Raw genomic sequence first — 15,402 nt, forward strand, 5'->3', positions numbered from 1 at the left:
GACTAGCCTTGTTTTCGAATTGAAGGGAGTGGAGGACTGATAAGAATAGGTCCACCAGATAATAGCTTACCAGTGTCTAGTTTTATATTCTCCAGTATACGCAGTAATCTGAACATGTATCATGGCAGCAGCCACGGAGAAGCGTCTGTCGAGGGGAATCTCTCACGCCAGCTCCACCATCGTCTCTCTGGCACGCTCACATGTGTCCAGTACGGGCGGCAGCAACGAGCAACTTCTGGACACTCCACTCTGCACCTTCCAGTTGCCTGACCTCACCGTCTACAGGGACGATTTCCGCGGCTTCATCGAGAGAGACCTCATTGAGCAGTCCATGATGGTGGCCTTGGAGCACGCTGGTTAGTTATTTCATTTCAAGAATCTCTCCTCTGACAGCTGAACCAAATATTTTGATATTATGAGTTTTATAGTCAGATATTTCTAGCTTGTTTCAGTTAGCTGCTTTAATCTCTGCTGTCTACATAAGCATCCTGACTAAAATGTAACATTATAAGTGACTGATTTGAAATGCCGTACATAGGCAGCATGTTGTGCTTCTCATGTGACGCACACAGGTGTTTGTCATTAGCGTGATAGTCTAATAAGCTTAAAGATACACAGCACACAAAATAATGGGTAAAATAGTCTTCTTTTAGTGGATTTAACTATTGAATTAATTGTGAATAAAGTGAATAAATATTTATGATCGATATTTTGGTACACTATTGCCTTTTTAGTGTTCCCTACGTAGTAACTGCAGCTGTCTAGTTTTTGAAAAATCTGCATCTGCAATCTGCAACCAAGTAAGAGTAGGTACTTATTTTGAAGTAATTACTTTGTGACCATTTAAAAGTATGTTCTATATAGTTTAAATTAATGTAGTATCAATGTAATACGGATATACTGTTTTTATGATGTCATTGTCATATGTACTACCAGCATCAGTTGCGACACTGCATTGCCATTCACATATCCTTTCCTGTAGCCTCATGGGATGGTAAAGTCTCCATTGGATGCACACTTCAGGATCTCAACAGGAAAAATACTTTTTTATTTTATTTTTTTCCGAATACTGTTAATTCAGACATCCTACTGTTTGCACACTGTTTTTGCCTACTATATTAGAGGGACGTATGTGATTTTTGGATGCAGCCATAGAATGAAGTATCTTGGTGTCTGTAGCCACAGATTTGAGAAATAAAAGTTTTTTTTTCTTCTTTTTTTTTTTTCTTCAACAGGACGGTTGAACTGGTGGACTCATTTGGGGACCGGCTGTCAGAGTTTATTACCTCTGGCTACTAGTGGTGATGGGAACTGTCTGTTACACGCTGCCTCACTGGGTAAGTGTTCAAACTTGACCTTTTGTATGCAATCGATCAGCGATTTTTATACATATTCATTCCACCTTACAGGTTTCTAAAAGTTTGTTGGTATTACACATAGCTTGAATATTAAAGGCTAAAAATATATTCTTCCTGTGAATTAATGTGTAATTGAAAACAGAAGCTTTTTGGAGTGGCATAGAGTTCTATACAAGTGCTTTTTTTCTGTATTAGATTTATAGTGTAACTATATAACTTATGTCCAAAGCAACGGTAAAAGGACTGCATACTTGCCTAGAAACCACTGCCAGGTGTAATCTTAAGATGTTAATTCAGTAATTATGTTTAAAACATTATTATGCAGGTATGTGGGGCTTTCATGATCGAGACCTAATGCTGCGGAAGTCTCTCTATGCACTGATGGATCATGGGCAGGAAAGGGAGGCTTTAAAGCGAAGGTGGAGATGGCAGCAAACCATGCAGAACAAAGAGGTAAGAGCACTTTATCTGTTGTTTCATTATTTTTTACAAACAGATGGCAACAGATAATGCTAATCAGTTTACTATCAGGCTCCATCAAGTCAAATATAAATTACCATTGAAAAGGGTGTTGTGTGTGTGTGTGTGTTTCTTTTACATTTTTTTTTTTACTTAATTCTTAACTTAATACTTAATTTACAAACTAAACAAAAAATGACAGCAAAGGCATTTATAATGGTATAAACAATTTCTATTTTAAGTAAACTTTTGTTTTGAACTTTCTATTCATCAAAAAATTCTAATTAAAAAAAATCAGTTTCCACAAAAATAAGCAGCACAATTGATTCCACCATTGATATTAATAAGAAATGTTTCTTGAGCAACAGATCAGCATACAAGAATGATTTCTGAAGGATCATGTGACACTGAAGACTGCTTTGATCACAGGAATAAATTACATTTAAAAAATATATATATATATAACAAATAGAAAATTATTCTTTCTGATTGTAATATTTCACAATATTAATGTTTTAACTGAATTTTTGATCAAATAAATGCAACTTTTTTGATCAGATAAATGCAGCTTTTTTCAAAAAAAAAAAAAAAAAAATTACCATGCCCAAACTTATGAACAGTAGTGTAATTAGAAATAAAATGTAAAATCTGCACAAAGTTGTTCTTTGTTTTAGCCTAATATTTGTGTGTGGATATGTGTGCAGTCGGGACTGGTTTACACAGAGGAAGAGTGGCAGAAAGAGTGGAATGAGTTATTGAAACTGGCATCCAGTGAACCCAGGATACACTACAGCACTAACGGCAGCAGCGGGTGTGTTGATTATATCTGATTTTATTTTCTGCTTTGAAAGCTGTAAACAGAGGTTTTCTGGAGTGTTTTGCTCATGCTGTGAATGTGTTTTGTGTCCTGCAGTGCCGAGTCACAGGAGGAGCCAGTGTACGAGAGCCTGGAGGAGTTTCATGTGTTCGTTCTTGCTCACGTGCTCCGCAGGCCGATAGTGGTTGTGGCTGACACCATGCTGCGGGACTCTGGGGGAGAAGGTAAATAAGGACAAAATGTTCATTTTTGGATGAACAGTTTCTTAAATGAGGGGAGTTTGACACACTTTGAGGTATTCTAACATTTACCACTCAGAAAGCCTTCCTTGTCTATTAGCCAAGTTGTAAAAATGACTCAATCGAAAACTTAATGGTTACATTGTAACCAAGAACACATTAGCGTGACTGTGACTGTAACGGAAAAATGCACTGGCACACAAGTGTTGATTATGTCCCCTGTAAATAATGCATTTTCCATTTGTCCTCTCATGTTCCATATGCAAAGCTTATAATTTTGTCTGTTGTTTAGCTTTTGCACCAATTCCATTTGGAGGGATTTACCTGCCCCTAGAAGTACCAGCCAACAAGTGCCACCGCTCCCCTCTCGTTCTGGCATATGACCAGGCCCATTTCTCTGCCTTGGTCTCAATGGAGCAGAAAGACAGTTCCAAAGAACAAGGTGAGGAGTGGTTTATATGTAGCAAATGAGTTTGCTTTTTTAGGGTTCATGCGTTGTGCTGTTCTTGCCTGATAAACCAGTTTTTCAAAGCAAGACAGAACAAAATCTGCAATTTATTGTTTCCAGAAAGTCTTTATCCAGTTTAATCCAGTTTATTTCTTCAAAGACCTTTGGGACTGTAGTCTTGGAGTTCATTTGAATACTATATTGTGTTTTTAAATAAGCCAAAGTATAAATATGTAGGGAAGTAGAGAAATTCTGAATGATACTGATTATTTGTTACCTTTTGTTTGGTAAAAACCTCCACAGTGGTGATCCCTCTGACAGACTCGGATCATAAGATGCTGCCTTTGCACTTTGCTGTGGATCCCGGAGAAGACTGGGAATGGGGCAAAGATGACAACGATAATGTGATGCTGGCAAGGTAGAATTTCATTTGCATTCGTCTGTTTAAGGAATGTTCTAGGTTTGAAACAATTTGCAGTATGCATTTGCAATCTGAATTAAATTTAACAATGTGATTTTAAGAGATTTTTTTTTTTTTTTTTTTGTCTTACATAAACATCAACATTTCCTAGCTTTTTAAGGCTCTCATCACTTTCTCTGCTCCACTGTCAGTTTCAGTTGTGCAGTCCTCTGTACAAGTGTGCCACCTAGTTTAATGAATAAAAAAGGCCTATGCTCATGCATATAATTAGCATCGCATTTTTGAGATGCAGTCAGTTACCACAGACAATAATTCAGACTCAGATTGAAAAAAAGAATAAGAAGCATAAATTGTTTACAGTAATAACCTTGCATGTTAAGTCTGAAGCGAGACGTTCTGGAGAGTTTCGAAGCTAAAATGCATAGCTCATATTTTTGTTAAAATTATATTTTGAATATAAGTAAGTAATTTCTCCACGTGTGTTTATACAATCTGAGGAAAGAGTCAAAATTATTTCTTGTGGTAATCAACAGCATGTCACAAATGCCATCCATAGATTTCCGCTTGTTTTAAACCTGGAACATTCTTTTAATTGCTTTGAGTTGTGCATAGACCAAATTTGCTCTGAAAAATGTTTTCAAAATATTCAGGTTATTTTGGCTATGTAGGGCAAAATAACTCAGCTCTGACTTATTTACAGCAGTGTTTAGTAATGTCTGACCATAATGACCGCATTAGCCCTGTGGAGCTTGCTGGGACTGTGCACTGTTGGCCAACACTCAAGATTAGCAACTCTTTCTTTAATGCAGATTATCACTAAATGCTTTCTATGAATGGAACACAGAGAAGCTCTCAAATAGCTCAGGGTTGCATCTGTAGTTCCTCTTATTCCCACAGCTTTCACATTTGTCACTATATGAAAGTCTGTTTAAAAATAGTTTACTCATCTTGTTAAATACCTCAGGACGTTTCTTGTGACCTTTCCCTACTTATGCAATCGTGATTTTGTATTTTCATGAAACATGCTCAATATTTCGAATTTACATTTTTTTCAAAGGTATTTAAAGTGCCACTTATAAGTGAATATCAGCACTCTGACCTTCCTCTTGTTTGGTTTCAGTGTAACCTTATCTCTGGAGGCCAAGCTCCATCTGCTGCATAGCTACATGACTGTCACCTGGCTTCCTCTACCCTGTGAGGTACAGGTGAGCTTCTTGCTTTGTTTTACATGCTAAGAATAATTTAACTGGTTTAGTGTAAACTATCAGCCAGAAACCCTTTGGTAAATTTGCTCTGACAACAACAACAAAAAAATTACATTCAAAGCATTTTCATTTCTAACACTAAGAAGGTTTATGTCTGTAGGATGGTATAAATATGTTTTAAAGCTGCTCTCACGATGTAAAAGTCTTAAAATAAATGATGATTCTAATTAAAGAGTGTTTTCTGGTCACTTCTCATTTTCATGCTATCTAAATATAAAATCTATGATGTAATGATTCTTTGTTGTAAAAGAAATTATAAATTGTACACACATTTATTTGAAGATGAGTTGAAGTTTTTATACATTTTTATGAATATGCTAAATGTAGACTTTATTATAATTTAAATATATTACAATTTTTATACGTAAAAGTCAAAGTAATTTGGATAGGAGTATGAAATTCTAATTAAAAATAAGAAAGTAAATAAATAATAAAATATTTATTATTATTATTATTATTATTATTATTTTTTTTTTTGCATTCACAGCAGGCCCCATTGGCCCAGCCAGAGTCACCTACAACATCTGCAGGAGAGGATGCCCGCACCCCGCCAGACTCTGGAGAGTCCGATAAGGAGTCCGTCAGCAGCAGTTCCAATGGCAATGGAGACAGCAGTACTACTGGAACCAGTGGCACAACAGGCAAAACAAGTGGTGGATCTTCCAGCTCCTCTAGTTCATCCAGTAACAGTTCAGCAGGGACAACTGGCACAATTGGGAAGGAGAAGGGAAAGAAAGACAAAGAAAAGGATAAGGACAAGAAACGTGCAGACTCTGTTGCCAACAAACTGGGTAGCTTTGGCAAGAGCTTGGGCAGTAAGCTGAAAAAGAATGTGGGAGGCCTGATGACAGGAAAGAATACGAGTGGAAGTGGATCCAAACAGGAGGGTCAAGAGAAGAAGAAAGGCTCTCTGAGAGGTCGTAAGGGCAGTAAGGACAGCTCTCCCTCCATTCAAACTGGCTCTGAGGACTCTGGGAAAGGTTCACCCTCCTCAACCAGCGAGCGACAAAATGGAAGCTACTCTTCTGAAGGTGACCCTTTTAAGTACAGCTCGGATGTGAAAGTGAGTCTCAGCATCCTCCGATCCGCTATGCAAGGTGAAAGGAAGTACATCTTCGCTGCGTTACTCACTACAAGCAACCGGCAGCCGTTTCAGGAGGAAATGATCCAACGCTACCTGGTTGATGCAGAGGAGCGCTTCCATGCCGAACAGGAACAGAGAAGGGAAGCTGAGCGGAAAGCTGCTGGAGGTCTCGCAATGACTGCTGGGTCTCAACTAAAAAAGGACGGGCCTGAGCTGAGTTACAGAAGTTTTGAAAGCAAAGAGGAAGTCACTGATAGCTCACCTCCTAGTTTTAACGCTTTGAAGTCGTCATCTTTCAGCCCGGTGATGTACTCCGGTGTGGTCCCAATCCCCAGGTCCACCTACACTGACCACTCTCCTACCCCAATCCCGCAGCCTCTCCATATGCATGGTTATTTGGATACACGACGGCAGCTGGCAGGAGGTTCACCATCTTCTTACCCAGGCCTACCATCCTATGCTACCTTGCCCCGACACTGCCCCCTAGCACAGGGCCCGCCTCATACCCAGTACCACCCTCCCTCCACCAGCTTGGGGAGCCCATCCCGTATCATCAGCCCCTGCCTGATGTCTTATCCCCAAGATCATGACGCAATTGATTACCTAACCGAACCTGCAGGAGGTTACACAAATGGCTTGCGGGACTCACATTTTACTTTGGACAGTCACAATGGGCCGATGCCTATGAGGCATTACTCTTTAGGCAGTGCAGGTGGCCTTAGCAACCTGCAGTCCACCAAATGCCGAACGCCTACGTGCAATTACTACGGCCATCCCGAGACGGGCAATTACTGCTCATACTGCTACAGAGAGGAGCTGAAGAGACAGGAAACGGAGACGGCTATCCATAGGTTTTGAATGGACAATCTCTGTCCGGTTTCTCTCCTATAGGACTCATTGGAGCCCACTGTGTGAGCCACATCATATCCTGTTTGCGTGGATCTTGCTTTAAGACATAAGTTCGGCCTTTCTGAACCAGGTTACTGAGACTCTGCTCCCACAATGAATGGCCATTGTGGGAATAGGACTGTTGTTGTTACATTTGCTGTGGCTCATAGGCAGAAGCTTTAAGCTCCACCTACATTTGCTTGACATGGTCATCCTCTTTCCTGTCTCCTTGTCTCCTCCTAGTGGCGAGAATGTAGAGCACAGGCAATAGACATTGGAGCACAATGTGCTACATTGCATCACATGAACACGCTGTGTACCCCAAAATACACATTAAGCACAACCAGAAAATACGTATTTATATCAGCTGCGTTTGCATTCATAATAATAGACATTTCATGTAGGATTTCAGCTGCAGTCCATGTGAGACTTGCCATATTGCAATTGTAAGGCAAAAACACACAGTTAACTTCAAATGAGCGTTATCTGCATTGGCCCAACGCTACAATAATTTAACTTGCCCCCCTTTGGAAGCCATAACCAACTGGCTTAAATTAGCTAAAATGGTGCTTTCTCGTTTCTAAGATGTTCAACTTAATGGAGCTAAACCTTGATAGCCAAAGGTTTCGCTTTGGGTCTTCACATGTCCGTATTAAAAAAATCACAGTCGTTTACGTTCTACTAAGTGTTTCTACAACATTTAAAAGTGCAAAACCTTTCAAATTAGTGCAAAAAATAACATTTTTCAGAAATGGTACATGCAGAAGAGTTATGTTAATGAGTTCTAGGTACTCGCAGGTCAAAGGGGGCTGATGTTGAAACCATTTCTGACCCCTTCAAATGTTACCGGCTTAAATGTTATTGATCGATCGACCCCAGAGTAGTCACTGCACCAAATTAAGCACTTTTCCAATGTCCAGAGGTTGTGCGTGTGGGTTTCAGATGTGACAATGAATAGACTGTTATGATGCTGTGCTTCTTGTCTGGCATTTCGCTCCGTTCTGGAGGGAGAACTTGCAGTTCCACTTGCGTGGACTCCGGAGGTCAGGGTTCGGCTGTAGGTGCCACTGATGTGTGCAAGCTCACTTGTTTCCTAGTTGCCTTTTCAGTCTTAGTTCAGGGGGATTGTTGAACTGAATCTATTTCTGTTTGGTTTTGGATTCGCAGTGCTGATTGTTGTCTATATTTGTGGACTCAGAGGGATGCTCGCAGATCTCTCAGTATCTCAATTACACAATGAATGGTGCATGGAGATCAAATCCTATGACACTGTTAACAGACATAAAAGCCTCCGAAGAAGCCAGCTAGTTGTACAATTCAGCCAGAAACAAAACTAGTGTTATTAACTCAGCCGTTCCAAACCTGTATGATTGGCAAATACAAAAGTAGATTGTTCTTTTCCACACAATGGAAGTAAACGGGACCAATCACTTTATTTGAGTAATGGACCAGAAGTCATTATTCACAGAAAGTCTTCCGCTCCATCTCGCCTACTGACAAATTTGACGCCAGTGATGACAAACGCCATTTGGTTCTTGTGTCTTAACTGAGCACAACAAGCCAATGTGGATGTGCAAATGAGATTTTGCGAGCTACTTTGGAGGGCAAAACTGCTAATTTAGCACACATGCACTCAGTTTTCTCTCAGTCTGAGTCAAACCAGTCTGTTACATGTCATTTACTTGCTACTAATTTTGCTCTGTTAAAATATTTAGTTACAGCATTTTGACTTGGAGCACATGTCCCCATTCATTTTCATTATAGGGAAAAGAGCTGTCTGGACGTTCTGCTGGACACAGCAGAAAGAAAGTCATACAGGTTCAGAACGACATGAGGGTTAATGAAATGATGTTGTCAGGTTCTTCATTTTGGGCTGAATATCCCTTTACCCTGTCTTTGCTCATGTGAAATGGGCTCTATAGTACTGTAAGAGGATGTTGCTGCTGTGATCATGTTCGTTTGATGTGGGTAAGTGTTAGTGTGCTGCACTGATGGTAGCTGTAGAGTTGGTGTTGTATCCGCAGCGAACTCCCTTCTGCTTCTCAAACACTCAATGCAGATGTAATCAGTCGTATGCAAATAATTGTATAACTGTGTCAGCTTAAGGCCGCAATGTTCCCACATTTGCATTACTGGTTTGCACAATTAAATATATGCTATGTTAGTATCCTAACAAAATTTTAACATACTACTTCTCTTCATCTGGTATCTCCCATGCATTTGAAGCTTTAAATTCTCAGTTTAGATAAATGTAATTTTTAAAACACTAAATTGTCTATTATCTCTGACAGAGTGAAGATTTGCAGCGGTATAAAAACCTGAAGGGTTGCTAGTTTTGTTTTTCACCCAAAGACAGCATGATATATTTGACATGTTATTCCCTCTTAAAACCAATAGATGGCACACTTGTTTAGGTTACTTTTTTTGCTTTCACCTTTGTCTAAATCAGTGCATCCTTGGTGACCTTTTGAGACTGATGGCTCACATTTTCAGTGTAAATAAGGGACAAAGAGTATGCTGCTGCTGCTGCTTTTGGATTTAAATTGCGATTGATTTACTTTTTTAAAGTCTTACAAAAGGCATACACCATTTACCCAGATTTCCACTCTGCAAAAAGGAATTCAGCGTGTGAGCTTGTGTTTGTGTGTGCGCGTCTGGTGAATTGTGCTTTTGCAAACCTATTGCAGCTTCAAGGCACAAACAAGAGGAAATTGTCAGTGAAATGATAACTACTCTCCATAGGAATTTATGTTCTCCTTCCAATGTACTCGTCGCTTGCGTTTAACGGATCCAGTTATTTAATGAATGGTTAGCTCATTCAGACACCCCGAGCGTTGGACTTCAATAAGAGTGCAGACATTTTTGTATTATGAGATAAAACTGTTGTATAAATACGTTCAAGTTATTTTTGTAAATCAAACGCAGTTTTACAATGTTTTTTAAAGATACGAATGTATGCTGTAGGACCGTACCCTGATTGGTGGTGGAGTCAGTATTCTGGAGCGTACGGCGATGGCTGACAAGAGAAGCCTCTTAAATCCGAGTGTTTCTTGTGAACAAACTAATTTCTCCATCAGTGATCTGACAAAGTATGATTTGAAAATATATATTTGTAGTAAGATTTTTCAAAAAGTTTGGGATGTTTAGTTCTGAAACTAGGATGTTCTTTCTTACGTGGCTAGTTGTCAAACAGACGGGCCTCCTGAAGATTCCTAATTTTGATTTCTATTTTAAATCGAATTATGATACTTAATCGAATTTTGAGTACATTTTTTAACGATGGTGGTGGCGTCCACCACCATCAGTTTTCACACACTAAATTCTCTTATTTAATACAGTGGGCTTTGTTTTATGATGTAGCTTACTATTTTTATATGGTATGATTTCATGGATGTGACAGAGCTACAGTCATCAGCATTCTCCAGTTTGCATGAGACTGAAACTGTTGCATGTACAGAACTGGCAGATGCAATTTATCTAATCATATTTGTGCATTACTTCTGGCTAATTGGGCAATTTGTGTTTGTTTTCAGCCGTTTTACCTTTCTCTTTGTTTGAGAGGTGACCCCAGGCTGTGTGACAGTGCAATCTAGGTGGAAAGAACATCTGATTTTTATGTTAGTTTTATTTTATTTTATTTTTTTCTTTTATTTTTGCACCGTTTTAATAAAATTCTCATTGTATTTAAACAGTTGTTTGTATTGATTTTATTTTGCACCCTCATTCTCTACATTTAACTGTATGGAGGCTTCATAATAACCAGCCTCTTGTATTTTTACAGTGACACAAGAGCTTTCAGCTGCATATAGGAATATGGAAAACCAGAGAAATTTACAATTTTAGTGGGGATTAAAGAAATAGTTGAGCCAAATATGAAAATTTGTTGAAAATGTGCTCACCCTCAGTCAATCCATGATGTAGATGAGTTTGTTTCTTCATCAGAACAGATTTGAGGAATTTAGCATTACATCACTTGCTCAACAACGGATCCTCTGCAGTGAATGGGTGCCGTCAGAATGAGAGTCCAAACAGCTGATAAAAACATCACAATAATCCACAAGTAATCCACATGTTTGTAATAATCAACAGAGCGAGTACTTTTTGTTTGGTTTTTTTTATGAATAATTTTTTTTTAATAAACATTAAAAATTGTTGGTGGAAAAAAAAAAAAAAACCTCAAAAATTAAGGAAGTTTTTTTTTTTAAGAAAAACTTTAAAATATTACTTTGGTTAGAAGCTGCTCTTTTGCCCTCTCCCAATGATTTTTCCAGTAATCCCAGTATGGAAGTGTGGAAACCTAAATTAAGAAAAACAAAAACTATAGTCATAAGCAAGCATATGCTAAAATGCAGCTGATCCTTGCAATTGTTTCAGAAATATCTTAAGCTACTGCAAGGTAAAGTCATTTAATTTTAATTTCCAGCAAGCACTGTCTGCCCTCTAGGACTGCTAATTACCACAGCATGTGATTATTGCCTTGTGTCAGGTCAGGTGTATTTTGCCTTCACTTATAAATGTGAGAAATTGCCAAATTAGTGCTCCAGATATTTGTATTATTTATGAGGTATTTTTGTGGGCTATTACTTGAGTTCTTTAGCTCTAATAAATTCAAACTGAGAGTCTAATAAATTATTTATAGCAAAACTGATATCTTTGGGATCAGTTTTCATTTGTTTTTGCTTTGCAGGTATCCACTTCTAGTGGAAGCCTTTTCCACACAGTGCACACTGCATCGTGTTCATATCCACCTGAGCGCTGATGCTGGACACACATCGTAATCTAAAGACACCTGTCTCAGTCTCTCTGCTGTCTGGATGTTGCTGTGAAATGGTGCTTTGATACTGCAGTGACAAGGTAACTAGCGTGTCAAAAACTATGGGAATGTCAAGTGTGTTTGCTCACCTGTGAAGTGCAATTTGTTTGAGCAGTGCAGCATTCATAATTCATCATAAACAATTTATTATAAACCATTATTACATGTCATTTTGCGCATTTAGATGCACTGATAAAGCATAGAATGGAAACAAGATTTAACTACACCATGTTCTTTTAATAGGCTTTGCAGATTTATTTTTAGCATGAAAAACCTTTCCAAGAATGACTTTGTGCCATGTCAATTTAAACTGTTAGCAGGTTTAACATTAGACCTTTGAGTTTAAAGTTAAACCAGCTAAGATTTGTGATGAATTAAGTGATTATATGAATGAAGGCTACATTTGATTCCATACACTATTCTCTAGTACTTCTAGTATATCTTTATATACATTTATCTTGTTAATGTTATTGACTCCTTAAGATGAATTACATTGTATTCCTCACAATTGTTTTGGAGAAATGCATTTTAGCATTTTTAAAATAGCATTTTAAAAATTATTTTATAGATGCTTTTAGACTATTGCTTAACAACAACAACAGCAGCAACAATAATAAATGTTATAAAATGTTTAAAAGAAGTCTCTTATGGCCAACCAACCTTTATTTATTTGATTAAAAACAGAAATAACAGTAATATTGTGAAATATTATTGCAATTTAAAATGTTTATTTTAATTTACTTTAATATACAATTTGTTCATTATATTAACACTAGCTTGCTCTATTCTTTTTCTATTCTATCTGTTTTCTTTTTATTTATTATATTATTTAAAAGCCCTTGCTACGTATACTGTGTTTAGGCAAACTGAGACTTGTTATAGCACTTATATATCATTGCTCTTTTGTTGTTTTTGATTGCTTCCATTGTCCTCATTTGTAAGTCGCTTTGGATAAAAGCGTCTGCTAAATGTAAATGTAAATATTACCCCAGTTTTCAGTGTCACATCCATGTATGTATGTATGAATGTATGTGTATATATAATATAATTTATTTATTTTTAAGCGTGCGCTTTCGTTTTAAATGGTTGTCAATGGAAAAAGAGACTTTACCAGCAAATCTACCAAAAGGGCTAACTAGCCAAACCTTAACCCCTTGTAGTGACCTATTATCATATTTGTAAATGAAATGTCAGATCTTGTGGGTAATTCAGAACATGTGAATGCTGTTTATAGCATACATACTATATTAAGTATAAATGATAAGAGTTGTACGCTAGTATATTTCGAACAAGACCACGGATGTCCAAACGAGCTGCAGCTCACTAGGTTTTGAGAGTCAGATGGAAGCAGCTCATAAGCACAGAAGCGCATTCAGTTTTTGGGGGTACTGGCCCTTTAAGAGACTCGGTCCTGGTTTTTGTTACTCTGTAACACCCGTGTCATTTCACTATGGCGCAGGGGCTGTAAACAAATGCGGTGGGGAAAAAGCGCGTCCTCTTTGTGAAAATAGAATTCTGTTAGGGATGATTTCGCGTTTAGTTGAGTATTAACATAGTACGGATGGAGAAATGTGTGAAAGCGCTTTAGTGGTGCAGACTGGACGCAGACCATCCGATTTCAGTAACATGGACAGGATCAGACCGTCAAAGCTCTTTCAAATACACCTTTTATCCCGTTAGTCCGGAGCTCTTTTAGGTTGAAATCATGTTGACAGGATCCAAAACCACCTTTAAAGTGAGACAGATGGTTCCGGACATGAAGGTAAGCTTAAATACTAATATAAATATCCATCATTTATTTAGACGTTTACCATTATTTTCTAATTTCTACGTCGTCTAAGTATTATATAGGCTAAACATTGTAATTCATATTAAAGTAAGCACGATTTTGTGAAGGTTTCGAACACGTCCGTGTGAATTTTATTTATTTTATCTGTCAGTAAGTTTATAACAGATGAGTAAATGTTTGTGCAACTTTCATGCAAATGTTATTAGTCACTTTCCCAGGAAAACTGAATCCATTAAATTCATCATTTTACCAGAAATAGGTTTAATGGGTGTAACCACAATCTGCAATTTTGGTGGGAGACAGTTTTCCATTTAAAAAAAATAGTTTAAAACTTTTTCTAAGAATGATTTATGTTGTCTGGCATATGTTTTTGAGCTCAGGTTAGCTGCTTTATGGACCTGAACTACATCGGTGCTTAGTATTTTTCAGATGCTGTGAGAATGATGGAATATAGTTTTCTGTTCTATACTCTATCCTCCAGAACTCTCACATTATTGTATTTGGAAACTACATTCACATCATTTCATTTCACCAGAAACTCTTTAAATGGAATTGTCAACAATCTGTGGTTGAGGAGTCAGCTTTTCCATTTAGGAAAAAAATATAATTATAAAAAACTCTCTAAAAGGAACAAGAAAGCATAAATCTGCTTTAGTGGGCAAGGAATGTCGGGCTGGTTGTATTTGTTACTTAAAAATGATAAAGCCTAAATTATTGGAATAACAGAGCCTCCTTTATTGGATTCTCAGATGGGAATTCGGTTTAATTTTTCTTTTTGTATATATTTTTTTATCTCATAGGGTGTGTTAATCCATAAATCATTATTCAAGACATAAATATGTTTTAATGTATTGTAATATTAAATATTTATTTCATATAAATTACACATTATAATTTTCCTTTCATATTAAATTACGCATTATAATTTGTTTTATTCATTCATAAAGCATGCTTGAAGACATAAATATGTTTTAATGTATTGTAATATTAAATATTTATTTCATATAAATTACACATTATAATTTTTTAAATGATTTTTTAAATTGGTTTATTTATTTTGAGGATTGAGAGTATTAATTGCAGTCTCTTTGGTTGTATAGAAAAGAACATTTGTTTTACACTCAATGCTTTAACGAGTGCATGATTATTTAAATTATTTTTTATTTGTTTAGGAGATTGACAGCATTTTTTTTTTTTTGAAAAGAGCTGATTGAACATTCCTCCTAACATCATCTTTGTATTTCATGCATGAAAGAATATAATATATTTGTCTGAATGACAAGAGCATGAGTAAATGATGACAAATTGTATTTATTGAAGAGCGAATCATCATTTTCTTGAGCTATAATCTGCTATTGCTCACCTCCACTGCATAACTTTTCTTCCCTGGCTATTTTAAGCTGCCTCGGGGGGAAAAACGCTAGCAGATGCCTCCACCCGCGGATTCGGGAGAGTGTGGAGGCCCCGATGTGCACAACATCTGGCTGTTGCCATGGAAACAGCCTACCCAGAACTCGCTAGGTGTGGAGGTGGTGAATCGGTATTGCTGAAGTGTCAGACGTGACTCTTCCCTGCTTAGAAATTGAATCCAATTGTGTAGATTATGTGCATGGAGGCCTCCCAAGCTGGTGCATTTGAGAATGGGACAACCTATATTTTGATCCGGTGCTGTAAATGACCAGATGGAGATGGAATTGTGAATGTAGCAGTTGTGGCGAGACTTTACCACATTGGCTTTTTCATTTAAAACTCATTAAGCCAGTTCAAACCAGTCACTTAGTCATAACAGAGATTTTCATAGCTGGCATGACGCTTCAGGCT

The 15,402-nt window shown here is 37.5% G+C and overlaps 2 protein-coding genes across 7 annotated transcripts in view; both read left to right on the plus strand.

Annotated features, from left to right (window-relative positions):
• The window catches only part of LOC109106254 (OTU domain-containing protein 7B), a 29,099-nt gene extending 19,559 nt beyond the window's left edge, over positions 1-9,540 (plus strand). For 3 of the 6 annotated variants that reach the window (XM_042741674.1, XM_042741675.1, XM_042741676.1), the window contains exons 4-12: positions 129-356; positions 1,236-1,337; positions 1,684-1,811; positions 2,522-2,628; positions 2,731-2,858; positions 3,166-3,315; positions 3,625-3,739; positions 4,863-4,947; positions 5,495-9,540. In XM_042741674.1, coding sequence (XP_042597608.1) covers positions 129-356; positions 1,236-1,337; positions 1,684-1,811; positions 2,522-2,628; positions 2,731-2,858; positions 3,166-3,315; positions 3,625-3,739; positions 4,863-4,947; positions 5,495-6,949 — 2,498 coding nt within the window. In that variant the 3' untranslated portion in view covers positions 6,950-9,540. The remainder of the gene's footprint in view (positions 1-128; positions 357-1,235; positions 1,338-1,683; positions 1,812-2,521; positions 2,629-2,730; positions 2,859-3,165; positions 3,316-3,624; positions 3,740-4,862; positions 4,948-5,494) is intronic. The other 3 variants (XM_042741678.1, XM_042741679.1, XM_042741677.1) reach the window with 3 other exon arrangements.
• A 3,667-nt stretch (positions 9,541-13,207) lies between these two features.
• The window catches only part of LOC109106634 (myotubularin-related protein 11-like), a 29,216-nt gene continuing 27,021 nt past the window's right edge, over positions 13,208-15,402 (plus strand). Inside the window, exon 1 of the mRNA XM_042741680.1 lies at positions 13,208-13,554. Within this exon, the coding sequence (XP_042597614.1) occupies positions 13,498-13,554 (57 nt within the window). The 5' untranslated portion in view covers positions 13,208-13,497. The remainder of the gene's footprint in view (positions 13,555-15,402) is intronic.

The sequence above is a fragment of the Cyprinus carpio genome, chromosome B16, assembly GCF_018340385.1.
Source record: "Cyprinus carpio isolate SPL01 chromosome B16, ASM1834038v1, whole genome shotgun sequence".
Classification (NCBI taxonomy): Eukaryota; Metazoa; Chordata; class Actinopteri; order Cypriniformes; family Cyprinidae; genus Cyprinus; species Cyprinus carpio.